This window comes from Epinephelus fuscoguttatus, linkage group LG22, assembly GCF_011397635.1.
Source record: "Epinephelus fuscoguttatus linkage group LG22, E.fuscoguttatus.final_Chr_v1".
In the NCBI taxonomy this organism is placed as follows: domain Eukaryota; kingdom Metazoa; phylum Chordata; class Actinopteri; order Perciformes; family Serranidae; genus Epinephelus; species Epinephelus fuscoguttatus.
The window spans coordinates 9,026,433-9,045,705 of record NC_064773.1 but is presented as its reverse complement, the minus strand read 5'-3'; the positions used below and the strand labels follow the sequence as shown (position 1 = coordinate 9,045,705).

At 42.8% G+C, this 19,273-nt stretch overlaps 1 protein-coding gene across 9 annotated transcripts in view; it reads left to right on the top strand.

The window, feature by feature from the left end:
* ppp1r12a (protein phosphatase 1, regulatory subunit 12A) overlaps positions 1 to 19,273 on the top strand; it is a 75,472-nt gene that overhangs the window by 16,426 nt on the left and 39,773 nt on the right. For all 9 annotated transcript variants that reach the window (XM_049566819.1, XM_049566813.1, XM_049566814.1 and 6 more), the window contains exons 2-3: positions 9,751 to 9,881; positions 14,789 to 14,907. In XM_049566819.1, coding sequence (XP_049422776.1) covers positions 9,751 to 9,881; positions 14,789 to 14,907 — 250 coding nt within the window. The remainder of the gene's footprint in view (positions 1 to 9,750; positions 9,882 to 14,788; positions 14,908 to 19,273) is intronic.

Genomic DNA, 19,273 nt, shown 5'->3' with positions numbered 1-19,273 from the left:
AGGTTGATTTGTGGTACCGATGATATTCCTCGCCACACAGGCACCGACACTGTTGTCAGTCATGGATGTTATCATGGCCGTGATGCACCACTGATGATACAGTCATTGAATGTACAATAGCTGCCATCACAATGGGCTCAGCTGGCTGCCTGTGTCACTGAGTTCTCTGCCACTCTCAGCAGTAAAAGGTGTAGGAGCCACAGCAGGAGCTTTCTGCAGGGTGCTAGAGTCGTCCATCCCAGGGTGCTACTAAAGGAAGTCAAGGAGGGGAGGGGTCTTCAAGTGTCTCCTCGATGTGGAGTGCTGCTAAATTAAGCTCGGAGCTCTCTGTACGATGGCCCAGAAGATAATAAACCTAACCTTTTATACACACACAGTGGCTATACCCTTTGACTATAGCATGAAGAAGACTGTACCTTTTGTGAAGTGTTTTGTCTGAGGTGTCGACGTGTCTGCCTGAAGTGAAACATAAGGTGCAACATTTCAAAATGCTGTAATTATAATCTGTGTTATGGGTCGAGTCACTTAAGTTCCTGTTAACATAGAGTGAAGCTCATGACCTGCACTGATGTGATGGAAGATTGTGTTAATGTAAAGCACACAGACCGAAACAGATGGTTTGATAAGCCTGTTGATAGTGTTGTATCAGAAATACCTTATTGAGCCCTGCAGGGGAACTGTAGCAGGGGAAGATGGTGTGGCTTTACCATTACTTCCTGGAAGCTGACTTTATCTAGACGTTGTCAGTACAGCTGGGCAGTATCATATCATGAGTGCTGTCTCTCCCTGGTTTTAAAGGCTGTGTTACTCTGAACTCATCACACAGAAAATTCTCTCTGATGGGGAAGTGACGCTGTTATCTAAGAGCCACAAGACGCGGGGTGGCTTAAGTATATCCCAGCTGACATTGGGCGAGAGGCAGGGACTATCACAGGGCTGACACATAGAGACAGACAACCATTCACACTCACATTCACACCTACGCACAATTTAGAGTCATCAATTAACCTGCATGTCTTTGGACTGTGGGAGGAAACTGGAGTACCTGGAGGAAACCCACGCTGACTCACACTGGCTCTTGTGTTTCTTCAAATCTGCTGTGCAAATGATTTATATAAGACACTGTAATAAGCAGCAGTGGCACCCACATAATCCCTCTATAAGACATCTTTTCTTTTACCATAAGAGGTCATGAGAATCGCTCCGTAAGTCATGCCTGCAAGGGGTTAAAAAAAGAAAGATGGCACCTCGAGATGCTCCTGTCAACATTAGTTTTTTGATGTTGTCTCACAGTGGTTTGCTTTTTGCGCTGCCTTCAGGGGCCATCCGAGCAACCCCCGTGCGCTTTAAAATGAAGCCCTTTCTCTATTTATTTATGTTTCTTACAAAAGCCTGACAAGGCCTGAACCCATGTTCTCTTTTTGGCTTTGTCGTCGTGGCAACAGACCGGCCTCCTTTCTTAAGTGCACGTCACGGGCGCATATTTGGGCCCACTCCGAGAATGGCTTAGCCCATCTTCTTTTGCGGCGCTAGCAGGGAGTGGGGCTTGAATTCCTCCATATTATTTCAGGATTAGACCGGTGCATATGATGGATGCTGTATTGTTTCTGTCCTAATCTTCTCCATATTTAACCCCGCTGGCTTGGGGAGGTTTATGAAGTTAATCTCTTGATAGTGCCTATAATCAGCCCCACGCAGGTGCAGTTAATTGATGAGCGTGTGAAGTGAGAGACATGCACATGGCTTTGCTTTATTTACCTTTCTGTCTTAGGAATTTGTTGTCCAAGTGCAGCTGTACTCTTTTGGAAAACTTGTTTTGAAAAGTCAACATGAGCAACAGTGACTAGGTATTTGCATGTAGCATTTATGACTACTGTTTATCTAGCAAGGTTCGGCCTGATGACATGCTGATGTTTGCCTATGCCATCAGTGTGTTTTCCAGTTGTGAGGCCAGTTTGTGTGTGTGTTGTGTCATCTTTCCTGCTTCACATTAACTCCGGCAGGCTCGGGACTGGTTTCTTTTTCCTGTTCTCTCATAAAGTGCCACTGGAGGCCAATTATTTCTATGACAAATACAGGCCGAGTGTCCAGTGATGTCTGGCTGCTGTTTTTTTTAAATGTGCTTCCATCAACACTGAAGACACAGTTTTTGATTTAGAGCTAATGTTCTGAGGAGTTGGAAAAGAACAGTCCTGTATTGTGAGGATGCTAAGTGGTCTGTCACAACCTCAAGGATCAAACAGGCTCTGTTGAAAGCATTACAGTGGATCCTGCTCCACTCTGCATTCCTACAGTATAAACTTTAGATAGCCTGTGGTGTTATGTTACAGCTTTACAGCACCGTTTAAAAGAGACCTGTTCACCTGATGTGAGTTTCAGTCTTCAGAGTTTTCCTTCTATGAGAGTTAGTGGAGTAATGCCAGCGTCTCTCTTCCACCCCTCAAGGAAAATGTTTTAACGATGCCTGCTTTATGTGGATTATAGATTTTCATCAGATTGAACTTTTGACTCCCATTGACCACGGTTCAGATTTTTCAACTTCAATTAATTCCTAATGAGAGATTAGTGATTTTTCGCTGCTTTTCTTGCTCCACTGCAAACCTAATCCCACAAAGGCTAATGGGTAAACAGAGCTGTGTTCAGACGCTGGCCCACACAGTGTACATTAAGCTCTATCAACCAGTCGAATGGAGCATCCTGTGTCCATTGATTTGGTTAGTACTAGATTTTTTTTCCCCCTGTTCCGTTACGTCAACTTCCCAGAAGCCTCAGTTTCCATTAGAGAGGTCTTTTTATCAGAAAGGGGAGCAAGGACTCATCCTGTAGTAGTGTTGCACGGTATGAAAAAAGACAAGAGAAAGTCTGCCTCACAAAGGGAGACAACACGAGACAACACCAACTTGGTGGAACATTTGAGTTACAAAACTGTGACGTCCGTACCGAGGTACTTACCGAACCATGATTTTTTTGGTACCGTTACACCCCTACTATTTATTGTTCTAAAGGTTTGTATCCAAAAGGACTTTTCTTTAAGAAAAGTACTGAAGAGTATCGAAAAGTATCAAAATTCATATTGGCATTGGTACCGAAACAAAGATTTTGGTATCGTGACAACACTATCCTGTAGTCCTGCCTGGCAAACTGACAGGATACATCAAGTGATATCAAATGTGCTGTGGCCACATGGTCACCATTTCTCTCTCTCTCTCAATGCAGCAACCTTGGCTTTCTCAGTTATATCATATTAAGGATGATTAAAATTAGACCTGGACATGTGGAGTAGACCTTAGTATCATCACCAGTCCAGCAATACAGTATACGTATTATCACAGTGGAGATTATGAATTAACCCAAATAAAAGCCAACATATTATATAGATATTACCATGGTCCTTCGCTGAGTAGTAGGGATGTCACAAGCATCGATTCTTCAGTACCAGGTCGGTGCAGAAATTCTTAAAACATGACCGCACACATTTCCAATGTCACTTAAGTGTCCCACGGTCGCGGCAGTTGGGTAAGGGAGATTGTCCCTTTGCAGTAGCTGCTCGAAAACTTTGGAGTAGCCTTCCACTCTCAATCAAATGCTCCCCCTTCATTGACACTTTGCGGTTGTTTGATATAAACTTGATTTTATTTTATTTTGATTTTTCTCCAGTACTGTAGGTACGTTCTTTCAGACGTGACGGGGCAGCATATACGCCTTCAAGTGTTCTAGTCTGCCGTTTAAATGCCAAAGGAAGCAGAATGGCGACAACACATGAAAAATGGTCACAAGTGCAGTTGTAGCAACTCCTATTTACATATTTATACTATTTCACAAATGGCAGCAGTGTGACATGGTGCCGAGCATCTACTCTGCGCTTAGTACTGTGTTTGGCTTTTTTTATTTTCTTCTGGTAGCTGAGAATTGAAAAATGTAATTTTGGGTAAACACTGCGGTTGTCGCTGTCACTTTTTACCCAGCTGTCCAATCACAGTGGAAGAGGGGCGGGACAAATAGCCTACCAAACATACCATTCGTCACATCATCAAGTGCTGGATAACAAAAACAAAGGAGGAGAAATATGTTCATATAAAGTAGGCCAGACATACTGAGCTGAACTCTACCTGGGCGCCACTTGTAAAATGACAGGACGCCAGGCTCCAGTCACATCAGCCCATTCAGCCAGTCGCAATAGCTCTGCACAGGTCAGATGTACACAGGGGCGTTTCTAGGATTTGAGGCCGCTATGTGCTTAGCTCAGACCTTATGTGACCTTATATACTCGCTTTATTTATGTTCAACGTACAAGAAAAAAAGAATAATTGTATTTCCACTGTACCTGACACCCTGTTGCGGTATATTAATATATGTTTCCTTGCCCACAAAATCTCATGAACCCACATCATTGAATTTCACTGGTATTGGTATCGTTACATGCCTACTTTGTATCTGTAAGACTTCACCAGGCATTTAGAGTGTTGTATAGCTGTGATAAAGATCCAATTTTTACCGTAGTTCGTTTCATTTAATGTCTTTAATGTCCGACTCTTCTTTGTTATACCTTATAGTGCCATCCGTCTTATTACCTTCACGCTTTACAAGGCCTCATCTCTTCTCCCCCTCTCAGCACACTGGCCAAACAGGTTTAAATGGCAACGTGTCTGCTGCGGAGTGAGTCATTACACGTCTGAATGTTTCACCACGAGCACGGCACAGATCCTATATGTCATTTCGGGGCTGACAGTGATGTGCGAGACAGTATGAAGGCCGCAGTGTTTCTTAATATAACTTCAGTTAATAGTCAGATCCCCTTCCTCTTCTTCTCTGCTGTCTGACTCACTCACTCTGCCCCCTCTCAGATATGAAATGTTTTGTCTTTGTAGATATGAACCACGGAGGTGAATGTGGGGCTGCAAGTGTCTACGCTGCCCCACTTACTGCTCACCTCTGTGCATTCATGTCTGTTGGTTGAGGAGTGTGTTGTCCCATCACCACCACACTTTCTCTTGACTCCCTTCTTTCTCCTGTCCCTCTGGCTACTACGCTGTGCACACTCTTGATGCAGGCTGTCACTCTGGCACCTGTCAGCCACACACAATTACAGCCATTAAGGGATTACCTTTGTTGGGCTCCAATAGCTGTGGGGAGGAGCCAGTGGAGGAAGACTGGTGACGCACTCAAGAGGGAGGTCATAGTCGGCACTGCGTTCGCCTTAAGGGGCTTGTTTCCATTCTTAGAGGAGAAGGAGAAGACTTTGAAGAGATAATAAGTGTGTGGGGAATGACTGAGGGGGGGATTTAGATGAGGGCATTGAGGACAGTTTTTAGATGAGAGGCAGAAAGCTGGAACAATCCTTTTTTTTTCCTTCGGTCACATCATGTCGGCAGTCAAAAAAGGAAAGTGAGCGCAGTGCTTTGTATGTAAAAGGAGTCTGATAGACTCGGTCAAGGCTGACTGACTGAAGGCTATGTGTCACCTCACATTACCTTATGTAGTATGTTAATGTTGCACTTGAACACACAGCAGTAGACGGCTGTCTGACTGCCAACATGCGCATTCGTTCTGTATCTGCGCAAAAAGAACTGACCAGTCAATACAAGATAACCTACACGTTAAAGGTAGGTTAGTGAAATAACGTCTTATTAGATGGTTGACATTGCTTTACATTGTGTCCTCATATCTGAGGTCCTTGGCTTGTCAAAGGACAAAACTAAAAGCTGTAGTGAAAATTGCACTTCTCACTGATTCACGTGGCTAAACAGTGAGTAATATAGCTTGCGTTTGTTTGTTGCCAATTTAACACACTCAGTCAAGTCTTAACAAGGTCTCACCGGTGCCACTTGTCATTGTTTCTAACCTCATAACAGGGGTAGACAGTGCGAGTATTTCGCTTGCATTTGCCCCTCAAAAAAGACGTGTGCTAACCTGAAAAATCACTTACGGGCACGGTGTGCAAATGCATGATTGAAAACCTACTGTAATCTTTTCCCCGTGTGCTGCTAATCGTTTAAAAACTACAAGTCCCACAAACCACAATCTGCCAATCGCAGTAGGGTTTTCTGTGATGATGCAGCTGGTGTCAAGTAAGAAAAAGGTAACTAACACAAAAAACACTGACAATACGATAGGCTAGACGTAATATGTGCAGACATCGCTAAAAAAAGAAGCACATTCGTTTTTTATTTTGAGTGAAAAAGAGACTAGGGGAAAGAGGAATCCGGCGAGGTTCAACTAATGAGGCATTGCACTTTGCATTTACTGAGGCGGCTAACGTTAATATTAGCATGACGGCTTGAAACGACACGGTGGCTTTATTAGAAAACTTTATGAGTAAAGCTACCATGACCTTGCTGTCACTTCAGCATCCACTGGAGCCAACGGAGGGAGAACATACAGATTTTTATGTTTTAATGTCTAGAGAGGAGAGCATGATAAAGACGTGAGAGAGGTGACAGCATGAAGCAACTGACATGCTACTTTCTCTGTCTGAAACTGTTTTTTCCTGCTGTATTAATGAGTGTAATACATGGTTTGAGAAACTCAGCATCATGTGAACATTTTTGTCTGTGTTAAAGTTAGCGTAGAGCCCTGCACAAGGAGGCAAATGGGATGAATCTGTGGAGGATGGACACAGCAACATAGCAAAACCTTAACGTGACCAAAGAGTGTTAATGCCCATGAAAAATAACCACCAATCCTCCTGTTCCCTCATAATGAAAATACATGAAGCTTATCTTCACTACATGATAGTAGAGGTAATGTAATATGATGGAGTACCTAGACGCATCCTGTTTGGAAGTCTTGAGTGTCCTGATACTTTATTTGAACCAAAGCCATTACCAAATTGTGGACTTGGATGGAGACCACAAGCTGCCATGTGTTGGCACAGGTGTCGCCACATCATTTGCACATAATGCTGCCGTCCAACTAACAAACCCTTGACGGTGACATTTCAGTATCACTGAGAGCTGCAGCACTGTCAGAAGTAATGTCTTGCTCCGCTGTCTGCCCCTGTAACAAAGTCAGATGTCTGTTAACAAGTCCATCTGCACCTGGAGGAACTCTGTGCCTGAGCTCCCACACACAACCGCACCACATCATACACAAACACACACACGCACTCTGTCAGATAAGCTCAGTGAGGCCTTTGCAGGCGCTCTTCAGCTCTGGCCATGTACGGCGTTGTAAACGGCCCAAATTTGGACAAGGATTCCAGCCAGATAGTCGTGTGCCCTGAACGTGAGGCCGCTGTGTGTTCATGTGTATCTGTTTCCCTTGTCAACGCTGTTGTTGTCATAGCAACCCCAGGAGGGAGAGCGAGACAGTCCAGGCACAGTGTTCAGCGATGGGGGTGAGGGGATTGTGGTGGCAAAGTTTTTGGTTTTGAGTAATTGTGAGTAAAGTGTGTTTTGCTACTGATGATTAACTACAACTGTCAGTCAGTGAGTGTGTGTTACCAGAGATCAGTTCATAGCTGCAGAGATACTAAGGAAGAACGTTTTCTCCCAACTTGAGGGCTTTGTTTTTCTGACCACGTCTTTGCGGGTCACCTTGTTTACGTGTCTCTGATTCCAGGTCCTCTTCCTTACCTCGGGGCCTCTGTGTGTCCTGAATGCAAAGTGCACTGCAGGCTCTCCATTTCTGATTTTCCTCAAGCTCGTTGTTCTGGATGTTGAGCAGAAATATGACCTCCTTAACAGCTTGCTCCCTCTCAGGCGTGCGGCCAAGTAAAGCTGCTAATGCCCTGGCTGTGTATGCAATACAGTAAATGCGTTTTTGGAAAATAATAAGTATGTAAATATATGCATGGATGGATAGATTTACTTTATCGTGCAAGAGAGATTTTTTTTTCGTATATATTATGATGCCTACAGAACAGTAGTGGCTTAGTGGTTAGCAGTGTTGCTTGCTCAACAGCATGTCGTGAGTAGGCTTGTTGTCACAGCAGACATTTCACAGTGATGCAAGTCCTTGGCAGAACATTCCTAAAAACAGTATTCTCGGGGCATTGTCTCCTTTATTAAGGCCCAAATATACCAAACTGACATCTGACCTAGAGGAGATGTTGCTGTGCCGGCAGAGGAAAGGTAGAGGAAATAACCTCTACAGGAGCAGGCGGCGGTAGTTTTTTGTCGTCATGCAAAAAGGGAAACTGGAAGACCGGCAGGATGGATTTAAGATGCTAGTTAGCGAGTTAGTACATCAACAGCACAAACAATTAGGAATGATTTCTGCTGAGATCTTCTGCGATCTCACACACTCTTGACTTGAGTTGTTTGTTTGCTTTCCTCACTTCCTTTTATCTTGATCCATTCACCGACATCCTCCGCCATCTTGGACGCCGAAGCAACATGCTAAATTGGCCGAGAACAGCCGACAAAGGCTGACTAGCGCCAACGGTCTAGGATACGCTGCATAAACTAGGGCGGCAGACTCTTACCTGCAGCCTGATATTGACTGATGACCAACTGTCAGCCTGTTGTGTCAGGGCTCTTAGACTGGAGAGAGCGATGAGCAGTGACGTGCAACTGAGGTCGTTGGCTGGTCCTGAACAGTGGGGATGTTGTGATTATATGGTTGATTTTCACCTATGCCACCAGAATGCCCCAAAGACAGACATTTTGCTTGATTTCGCATGCAGAAATCCAAAGGTTGTAAACAAATAAAGCATTTTTCGCTATTTTATTGCTCACCAACCATATTAAATAATGCTTGTTATAGATTAGAACGTCTAGTAACATAGTTTGACTTCTAGACTGAGACTGTAGGTTTCATAAGAATAAAATCCAGACCTTTAAAAATGTTAATTTCTCATTAACATTTAACCATGCTGAACAGAAACTGAAAGTACACCCACCCTGGTGCAAATTCTGTGTCATAAAGTAGGTAAAAAATCACCCACTTCATCCGTCAGAGGACCTTAAATTAGATCTCTCCCACTTGCAGTTCCTATTCATTTATGTGGGTTTCACTTTTGTTTTCACTGCATTATCAGTCATTTATGGTTAGGTTTGCTGCACAGAGTATGGTTAAGCAACATTATGACGGTGCAAAGAAAATGCCAAATGCTTAAAAGCGCCCACTTTGTTGTGGGTGCTTCTTTGGTGACAGTGTGGGACGTGTCAATCATCATCAGACATGCATGATATATTTGTGGGTGGTCTGCTAGCTCTCAATGCAGTGTCTTTACTTCCCTTTGAATGTATTCGGTGAAAGTAGGAAAGGTGTCTCAGTCTTCTTCCATTGAATGACACAAACTCCTTTTTACTTTTGCTCAACCACAGATGTGGATTTAATTGAGTGATTCATCAGCTGCTCAGTGTAAGAGAAGAACGTACGGTTTGTGGTCTTTTCATTTGATTAATCATACGTGAGAGAGTATTTGGCTAATGTGCAGAGCTGAATGTTTCTGGAAAAGCAGTCTTTAGAAGTATAAATGAAGTCTCTTCCTTTCTGCACAAAGTAGCAGCGTATAGGCGGAACACCTCACTACCTCCATCAGCAGTACTACGCTATGTGGTATTTCAAGCACTCCTGTTATGTGGAGGCATTTTGAGAATGCTCCGCCTGCCAAAAATTCCCCAACAATTCTGGACGCATGTGGCAAGCAATCAGACACAGTGCAATGCTGCGTCTATGCAAGCTGTAACTATAGCACAGACATAAGCTCGTATGCATGTGGGCATGCAAACACAGACACACAGGCCAGGTCAAGCTCCTTGCTCCTCACAGTGGCCTCACTCCGCTTCTCTCTTTCTCCCCTAGGCATGCATAGACGACAATGTTGACATGGTGACTTTCCTGGTGGAGCATGGAGCCAGCATCAACCAGCCCGACAACGAGGGCTGGATCCCCCTCCACGCTGCAGCCTCCTGCGGATACCTAGACATAGCAGAGTGAGTATTGAGAGGCCTGTTTCTGAGAAGCAGTATCTGTTTCATCAGGTTTCTGCAAACTCATCCTCACATCCTGTTCTGTGTCTAGCTTTTTTTGTGTGACTGCAGCTCTCCTCATTAAATCTTTCAGTTCAGTTTGTGTGAAAATATCTGAGCGGTTGTGTCAGTAAGGTTCCTGTGTGAAAGTCCAGCTGGTACGATACAATTTAATTTGGATTGCCAAGCACAAAGTGACATCAGGGCTGGCTCCAGTTGAGGTCTGCACTGTCCTGTCACCTCTCTGACCCCCTCCATTAGTGACCCCTGTCTTTATATTGGTGCTAGCAAGATTGATGTGCTTTGAGTGTGGTCTAGTGCTGTGTTACCTTTTTGTTTTACCAGAAAAGGCACTCAAATAGCTATCACCAAACCCTCCAGACCCTATTTGAATAAACATTAATTTTATCATTGAAGAACGTTCTTCATTCAAAGCGGACAGAAACGTAATAGAACTCACTGTTTTGGTTCAAGTTCCACTTTTCCAACAATCACCAACTCTAGTTTGGTTGAAATAAACTCTTCAACCCTTAATTATTACCTCCACCAAGGAGGTTATGTTTTCACCAGTGTTGGTCTGTTTGTCTGCAAAATAACTCAAAAAGTTATGAACGGATTTTGATGAAATTTTGAAAGTGGATAATGGGACAAGGAACAGATGATAAAATTTTGGTGGTGATCGCTTGAATCGAAGTGGATAAAATAATAAAAAAGTCTATGGTCTGACAGCCTCAGCAGCAATTCCAATTTCTAAAGACGGTGAATATAGCGCCATCTGGTGGCTGGAAAGTACATCTTGTTCTACTTGCTAAATATTGTTGTAATTCTAAAGTTGAATTTAATGTTCTGTGTTGGAAAAAAAGAAAGTGAAAAATACAAAAAAAACCCATCTTATTTTCTGTGTTGGTACAAAATGAAAACGAAATAAATACACCTCAGTGTCTCCATGGTGAAGGCATATATAACCTAATAATGATAGTGATGCAAACAACCTAATTGTGATGCAGGCTGCAAAATCTGATGCAGAGGGGGAGGGAATATCACCTACTTGGCGGAGGTCTGCACTCTCTGAGTGCTTTTCTAGTTAGATGTATAAATTACTGTGTATTTAAATGGAAGAAAAGAGATCTTAACCTTTTAACAAAAAGGTCTATCTCTGTAGGGATCCTTTCCATACGATTTCAGACACTTAATATAATAATCTGAGCCTGTCAGCGGCAAAAACAAGTGCTTGTAGTGGACGTAAATAGACCGTGAAAACGTGCCCCAAGTGGTTACATCGTAGCCTGTTTGGAAGCTGCTGGCTGCAACACTTGATTAATACTGGACCAGATTCAAAAGTTGTTGTTACAGTTATAATAAATATCTGTCTAAATATCCTAGTCTTCTAGGACTAAAACTCAGGGCATGGAAATACTGCAGCTCAACTTTAGAGCTTGATTCCAGGTGCACTTGCCTGACCTCTCCATATTTGATTACATTACTCTAACAATGTGTGTCTTAGTTATCGGATGTGCTGCTGCCAGCGTGCTACTGAAAATGATGGCTATTGACGTGTTGATTCTGGAATGCTAGCTGACGTGCCCATGGGCATCTGCACAGTACACGGGTGCCAGTTGGCAGTCGTCGAGGATGTTGAGGGATCCCGAGGAAATTTGTCAAAACAATGTTACAAACAAACAGTAGAACCTGTAAGAGTGCCACTGTGCAACATTAAAGGGCAAGTTCGGTATTTTTCAACCTTGCTTTCCCATGTTTGTGTGTGTAAGTGCAATGGGAACAAAGTCCAGTATTGAGGGAGACAGGCTGTAATGTAATCATTGGGGGCACGTTAACATCGTCCATTTACATCCACTGTAAGTGCTTGTTGTTTTCACTGATAGGCTCAGATTATTATTTTAAGTGTCTGACAATATTATGGAAAGGATCCCTACCGAGAAAGACCTTTTTGTTTAAGCAGGAACAGCCCCGAAATTACCATTGCCAATTCCAGTAAATAATTTTAGCATGTATAGAGTAGGATATTTTCAGTTTTAAGACAAACCAAGACAGGTTTTGGGAGTTTATATTTGTTCCGATTACTTTGAATGAAGTGTTTTATGATGACGAAATTACTGTATTTAAATGGAGTCTGGTGGCTTTGTTGATGGTGATTTCAGGGCTGTGTCTGGTTAAACAAAAAGGATCTTACTCATTAATAAAAAGGTCTGTCTTTGTAGGGATCATTTCTATAATGTTGTCAGACACTTAGAATAATAACCTGAGCCTGTCACTGTCAAAAACAACTTTTAGCGGATGTAAATGGATGGTGTTAACATGCCACTAGTTATTACATTACAGCCTGTTTCGTCCTGCAGTCTGCAGTGCTCTCGTTCAATACGGGACTGATTTAAAAACACGGTTGCTCCCATTTGCACTTAGACACAAAAACGTATAAAAACAAGGTTTAAAAATACCGAACTTGCCCTTTAATATTGCACAGCAGAACTCTTAACTGGTTCTGTCGTGACATTGTTTTGAGAAATTTTCTTTGAATCCCTTAACATCCTCAACGACTGCCAATTGGCGCCGTTACACCGTATGCCCATGGGCATTTCAGTGAGCATTCCAGAATCAACACGTCAAAAGCCATCATTTTCACTGGCACACAGTCCTCGGCACATTTTGACAGGAGCGGCAGCGCATCTGATAGCTCACACACACACATTGTTAGAGTGATGTAATCAAATATGGAGAGATCGGGCCTCTATAACTGGAATCGGGCTCTAGAGTTGCACTTGTCGTATTTTCCTGCCCCTAGTCCTTTTCAGGTAAGGAGACTGCTCGCAGGGCACTGAACACAACACAGAGATGTTATCAGAGGATATTTAAACAGGCTAAAGGGGGCTGAAGGAGCTCAGTTGTACTCATTGTTCAGCATATTGGGAGTGTGCTGTGACCTGCTTTACTTCTGTGTTACATTACAGGAACCTGGCTTCAGATTTATCCCCACTGTTGATGTTTTCCCAAAAAGTAACAAGTGCAGACTGGAAGGAAGATAAACATGTGGATTATGTATAAATTAGCTGCCGGGCAAATTTCCTGCCCAGCATTTGTGTCGTAATTAAATAGTCTTTTTGAGCAGTAATGCAGAGAAATGACATTCGCAGTGTCCGTAAAAATGTCCACACAGTTGTGAGATATTTTAGTGTTGTTAGCGTCTCAAACCCAGCAAGTCTGTGTCCAGTAGGCCTCATGAACACAGCACCAGCAGTGGGCTAGTATTACAGAAAACAAGAAGTTTTTTGTTGTCGCATAATGAATGAAAGGTCAAGTGGCTGGCCTGATATGGGTGACTAATGGAGACATCATGTCACAGAGAGAAACTCAGCAACCTGATGTGGGCGGTGAGCTCTCAGTAGACCCATTTTTAATCCCAGCATCCTCATTCACAGTAACGGGAACTCCAGAGCGGGACTGTATCTCTGCGCCCCTGGTGTCACCACAGCCATCTAATGGTAGGGTTGGTTAGGAATCCCACAGTGGGACTCTGGACCACAAAGCCATCAAACCTAGTAAAGCTGACCCAAAATAGGCAGAATAGAAAGTCCAATCAAGGAAGTATAAAACTCTGAAACGTAACTGCAGTCATTTGCCATTTGGGGGGGAAGTCATAAGCGCTGAGACTGTTTCAAGTGGCGTGTTGGCCTAATGAGAAGGGCCTGAGTCTCGCCGCAGCTTTAATTGGAAGCAGCTGAAGCCAAGATGTGAAGTGGGTAGAAAGGTCTTGAATCTCTGTTGGGGGGAGGCAAAGATAGAAAGGGTTAAATCACTAAATAGCCTTTGATACAGTGTTAAATTTTGGTTGTATATTATTATTTATGGAGTTGTGGTTTTATGCCTTAAAGGGACAGTTCGCCCTAAAATAAAAATCACATAATTTTCCTCTTAGCTGTAGTGCTGTTGATCAGTCTGGATACTTTTGGCGTGAGTTGCAGAGTGTTGGAGATATCAGCCTAAGAGATGTCTGCCTTCTCTCCAAGATAATGCAACTAGATGACACTCAGCAATGAATGCTGGGATTGCATATGTAGTTGCAGTTATGTACTGCAAGACAACGGGGACAGTAGTTTACTGTCAAACCTGGAGAGTAGTAAACATCCATGCCCTGGTTTTGTGCCACTCCTCATTCAGACGCCTCTTTTTCTTTATTTTTCAGGTGTGGCGTGTTCACTGTGTTCACTGTGCTCACTGTGCTCGCTGTGTTTGCACAGACCCTCTGCAATTTAAACACACCGCGTGACTTAGGTTCCTTTAGCATATTACTTATTTGAACATGGAACATGGCTATTTACCTTTGTCATATCACATGTGCTGTAACTTCAGGGTGTGCTGAACACCAGTAAAAGACTCGTATGTTATTAGACAAGTCAGTTTTATTTATGTAGCACCAAATAACAAAAATTATCTTGTCTGTATGGACACCTTTTCCTCCTAATTTAATTTGTTTTATTTTTATTTTTATTTTATTTTATTTTATTTTATTTTATTTTATTTTATTTTAAGAATATACATCTACACATTTCTTATTGAGGATTTTAAGCAGCGACCAAACAGCAACATGTTTAAGATTTTGCACCAGATAATTATGGATTTTATTGTAATGATTAATACATTCAGTATCAGTGTTATTGTTGACGTGTTGCGAAGACATGACGGGCAACACAGGAGTTGCAGACTGTGGTGTAGTCGTGTCAACCAGTTTAAAGTGACAGACCTCCTTTCCTTTTCACCCCGTCAGAGGCTAGAGTTTGACCTGAAACTTTTCAGCACAAAAAATCAGCTAGACTGTAACCATCTTGGTTTAAACCTAAAATGTGTTGTGGTTGCAGGTATCTCATCAGCCAGGGTGCCAGTGTAGGAGTTGTGAACAGCGAGGGTGAGACACCGCTGGACATCGCCGAAGAGGAGGCGATGGAAGAGCTGCTGCAGAATGAGATCAACAGACAAGGTGCAGTATTAAAGACATCTTGAACTTGACTGTCCTTGTCACTCAACATAAAAATGTGTCTCAAGTGAATTTAACCACTGGTAATGCACTGTAGCTAACACAGCCTCTGCCAGGAAGTTATGTATTATTAATGCAGAAACAAAGAGGAAGTGGAGACAGGCCAGTGCTGGATTTTTGTGTCGCTACCAATATTTGGCAGCGCTATTTCTGAACATGGGCACTGAGCTTTATTCAGTGGGTGATTTAACAGGGAAAGTGCTCATTAATAAACACTGCTGTAAATGCACCAGTTACAGAGTTAGCCAAGATGATCAGCCAATAATAAAAATAGAGGATAATAATTTTGTGAAGAAGCTTCCAGACATAGTTTTGGGGCCAAATGCATAAAAATGAACTTTATAAGTGCGGCTTTGATTTACAGATTGACAGAACACTGTAGACTAAACAACACAATCAGTGAAATTGGCAAACACCAATTTATAATTAATCTTACCCTTATCATATCACCTGCAGCTATCAGCTAAAACCATGTGTACACCTGGCCTGAAGCCTGCGTCACGTGCACACATTCTCACTTCACATTCCTCCTTTTTAAATACCAGTTAATGTGTGGGAAAATGTGTTTGCATGTTTTTTGTGCATACACATCGTTGTGCATCTGGCCCCTGATATGTTAAGCATTTAAATGGCAGCATAGCTGTGAGGGGCGTCTGTGTGCCCTTCATGCATGTATGAGTATGTTGTCAAATAGACTCTGAGTTCTCATTGAGTGTCAGTCACCTGCTGTTTTTCACTCGCCTGCCTGCTGAAAACTTACATAATATAGAAAAGTGATCCAGCTGTGTTGTGAGCACTCATGTGATGATTCAAAACCGAAAAGTCGAGTCTTTCTATTTTGGGGCCTGGGCATTCTTGAGATGATGAAAGGCCCTTCCCTATGGTGAGAGGCCACATACAGACGTGTTAACTGGCCCCGGGTCAGAGGGGTGCTTGTCGGCTTGCTAATAAAGGTGAGCTGGCCTGCCCCGCTCTACGGAACGAGATGGCACTCAGCTTGTGGTGCTCAAAGTGCCAAAAAAATACATTTGAAAACTCAACATCAATGTCTCTTTCCAGAAATCATGACCTGGTTACTCAAGATAATCCACAGACCTTGTTGTGAGCAGTTTCATGTAGGAACTATTTTCTTTCTATCAAACTACACCCACCAACCATATCACCACACAGACTGAAGCCTGCATCTACTGCTAACTCACCTAGCATCACTGAGCTAGCTAATGTTACAGCCCAAATTAACACCCGCCAAGCGCCATAGATTTTCCATTTGGCGGGTAAATATTTGTACAAAAATCATCATTTAATAAAAAACTACTAGTCCTACCTCGTTCTCCTAGCACTCTTTTGCACCCTGATGAAAACCTTCAAGTCGAAACCGGTCAGTGTTTTAATGGAGGCAGCATGTTGTTTTAATAAAGGCTTTTTAACTTCATTCAAACACATTTGTTCCTGCTCGACGTAGAGTGCCTTAAGTTCAAATTTCCTTCCTAATAAAAAAAAAAAAAAAACTATGTTGAGAATTTGTACCGCATTTTGGTGTCATTTACGGTGCCCTGCTCCTTTGCTATCATGGTCGGCGTTTCATGCACACACACACTCTCAAGATGTGCGCAAAGAAACCGATTGTTTAGCGCTCACTTGCTGACAATGTGCTGCTAGCTACCATCAGGCTAATGTGTAGCATGGGGTTGAGTTGTGTCCATGCTGGAGGTTTTGTAGGTTGAACCAAGATGACAAACTCTTTATTGCTTCCAACACTGTCAGCTTCACTTCTTCCATTCTCACCTGTCACATTAAAAGCCCTAGACATATCCACTAAGTCACTGCTTACCTGGAAAACCTATATACATGCTGAGTCTGTGGTGATGAGTGTATCAATACATTAAAATAATTTAGCTTTAACTTTTGCTCTGGCCTTTTCTTTAAGTTTATATTCAACATGATACTTTTTTCATCTCAATGAAATGCACCGAAACAAATGTGTATGTGACACAAAAAGGCAGTTTGTTACTTTAGCCTCTAAAAAATATGCTGGTGATTGGTTTTATCTACCAGTTGCCTTGTCTGGTGAGTCAAAAAGTTCATTTCGGACACTGATTTCAGTTCAGTTCATGAGGATGCCATTAATGTTTATATCACATGCTGTCAAAAGCACAAGCCTCTTGTCTATGAGTAGATCCACGCTTTCATTTGTGTAGTGGCGCAGTTCGTAGAAAGAAAACTGTTACTGCACGAAACTGCTCATAACAACACCTGTGGATTATTTTCAGTCCTGAATCCTGGAAAGAGACATTACTGTTGAGTTTTTCAAATGGAAGCCATCTAGTTTCATTATAGTTGAGAGAAGGCAGACATCTCTATGGCCGATATCTCCAACACTCAGCAACTCACACCAAAACAATAGTATTTTATTTTGGGATGAACTGTCCCTTTCAGCAAGCTATAAGCAAGTGTTTGCATTGCATAGAAAAATGCAATACTGAATAGCGACGGTTATTGAAAGGTTGCTGTAAGGCAGAAGATGCACAGTCTCTATTCACACTATTTTGAGCGTATTGCAGAAACGGGGCTGCCGGTGTCTTTACAGTTATTAAAGTCCAGGTCCAAGTGTTAAAAAGCGCAGGGTATCCAGTTATATTTACACCCAGAGTGTTGTTTGCATGTTGCGCTCCTTGCCCGTGTTATGTAACGGCGGTGAGACATGCACCCACCCGAACCTCAAGCATCTCGGCCAGCGGCAGCTGTCAGCTTTGATTTGCTGACGTCTGAAGATGTGCCGCCTGGTTCGGAGCATCCACACACTGCCTCCCCTAAGATTCATCACTGACAGATGCAAAACAAAATGTGCATCTTCATTTGCCACGCTCATAGACCTCACAGAGCCAAACTAGTGAATACATTTTCATTATGTGGACGTTACGTATTCAAGTTTGAGCTGTATTTAGTTATTCTTTAATGCAGACTTGCATAAATGTGCTTTTGAGATAAAACTGCGCTGACGAATGAATGTGCGATGATCCTGGCCTCAGGGCAGCTGCAGACAATCCACAGCTCAGTCCTCTGTGCGAGAGGTAGCAGGCAGCATTATGCAACTAGCTGTTGTGTAACGCTTCTGTATGATTGTAATGTGATTTTCTCCTCTCAAAGAGACACCAGTCATGGGGTTAAACTTGTTAGCAAGTGGCCACGGTTTCCCCTCAGCAGGGCCAGCCTCTAGATCCTCTCCTTGACCCTGATTAGGTCAAGTGACTGGACAACCTCCGTCGCCCTCCTTCCCCTTCTCCATCAGCTGCTTCATGAGGGCTGCTGTCTGTCCTTGTGATGGACTGAAGGTGGATAATCTCACTGTGTCTCTATATCGCACTCTGTCCCTGGTGCTGAGAGGACACACGGCTGAAACTGTAGTTTCCTCTCAGTTTAAAGTAATTGTTTTCTTTCTTCTCTCCTAAAAAGCCAGCAGTAACAGTTCTTATCTCAGAGGATCCTGGTGCCTGCTTCAGGGTAGATATCTGAAGATATTTCATTCTGGCCTCACCAGACATACTGTAGGTACAGTATACTGTCGATGAGGTGGAGGGGGAGGCAAGTCCTTTTTTGGTCTATTGGATTTTCTTTTTATCTTCTCCTGTGGAAGATGTGCTGTTCTCTTGTAAAAACTTGACTTTGAACCGCTGCCAACTCTTCCACTCGTTCCTGTTCTGTAGTCCTACTTAGAGGCCATTAGGCTCCCTGCTTTTTATAGACACAGTGTAGGCTACTTCCCAAGAGATCACAGGACGCTGGTCTACCTGGCCAGCTCCCATTGCCTACATTAACTGAGCTGCACTCAGGAAGTTGAGGTTAATTTTCCTCCACAGAGTGTGTGTACTGCGTTTAACTCTAACTTGGCAAGTTGGGATGGATTTACATGACAGCTGAGGTTAGAACTGTAGCATTTCTGTAGATCTCACACCTTTTTGATTTTAATAATTAAATCGAGTTAGGCTATGCATACCTGGTCACACTTCAAAGTTAAGTGCACACAGAACAAAATGAGCTAGATTACATTCAAAGGTCTCAATTTGAATTTTGAACTTATTTCAGTCCCAACAAATTAACTAGTTGACGTTCATATCTTTAGTTTTCTTATAAATAGAATTAAACCTTGTGATCATCATTCGCTCACAGATATTTCCTTAAGGCTAATTTATACTCCCTTTACGTACGAAAATAGATACGTCCATTTCATACATTGTAAACGCCACTGCCCTTGTGCTGTCTTGCGTCCTTTATATGGGCATAGGTACAGTCAAGAGATTACTAGAGGGCA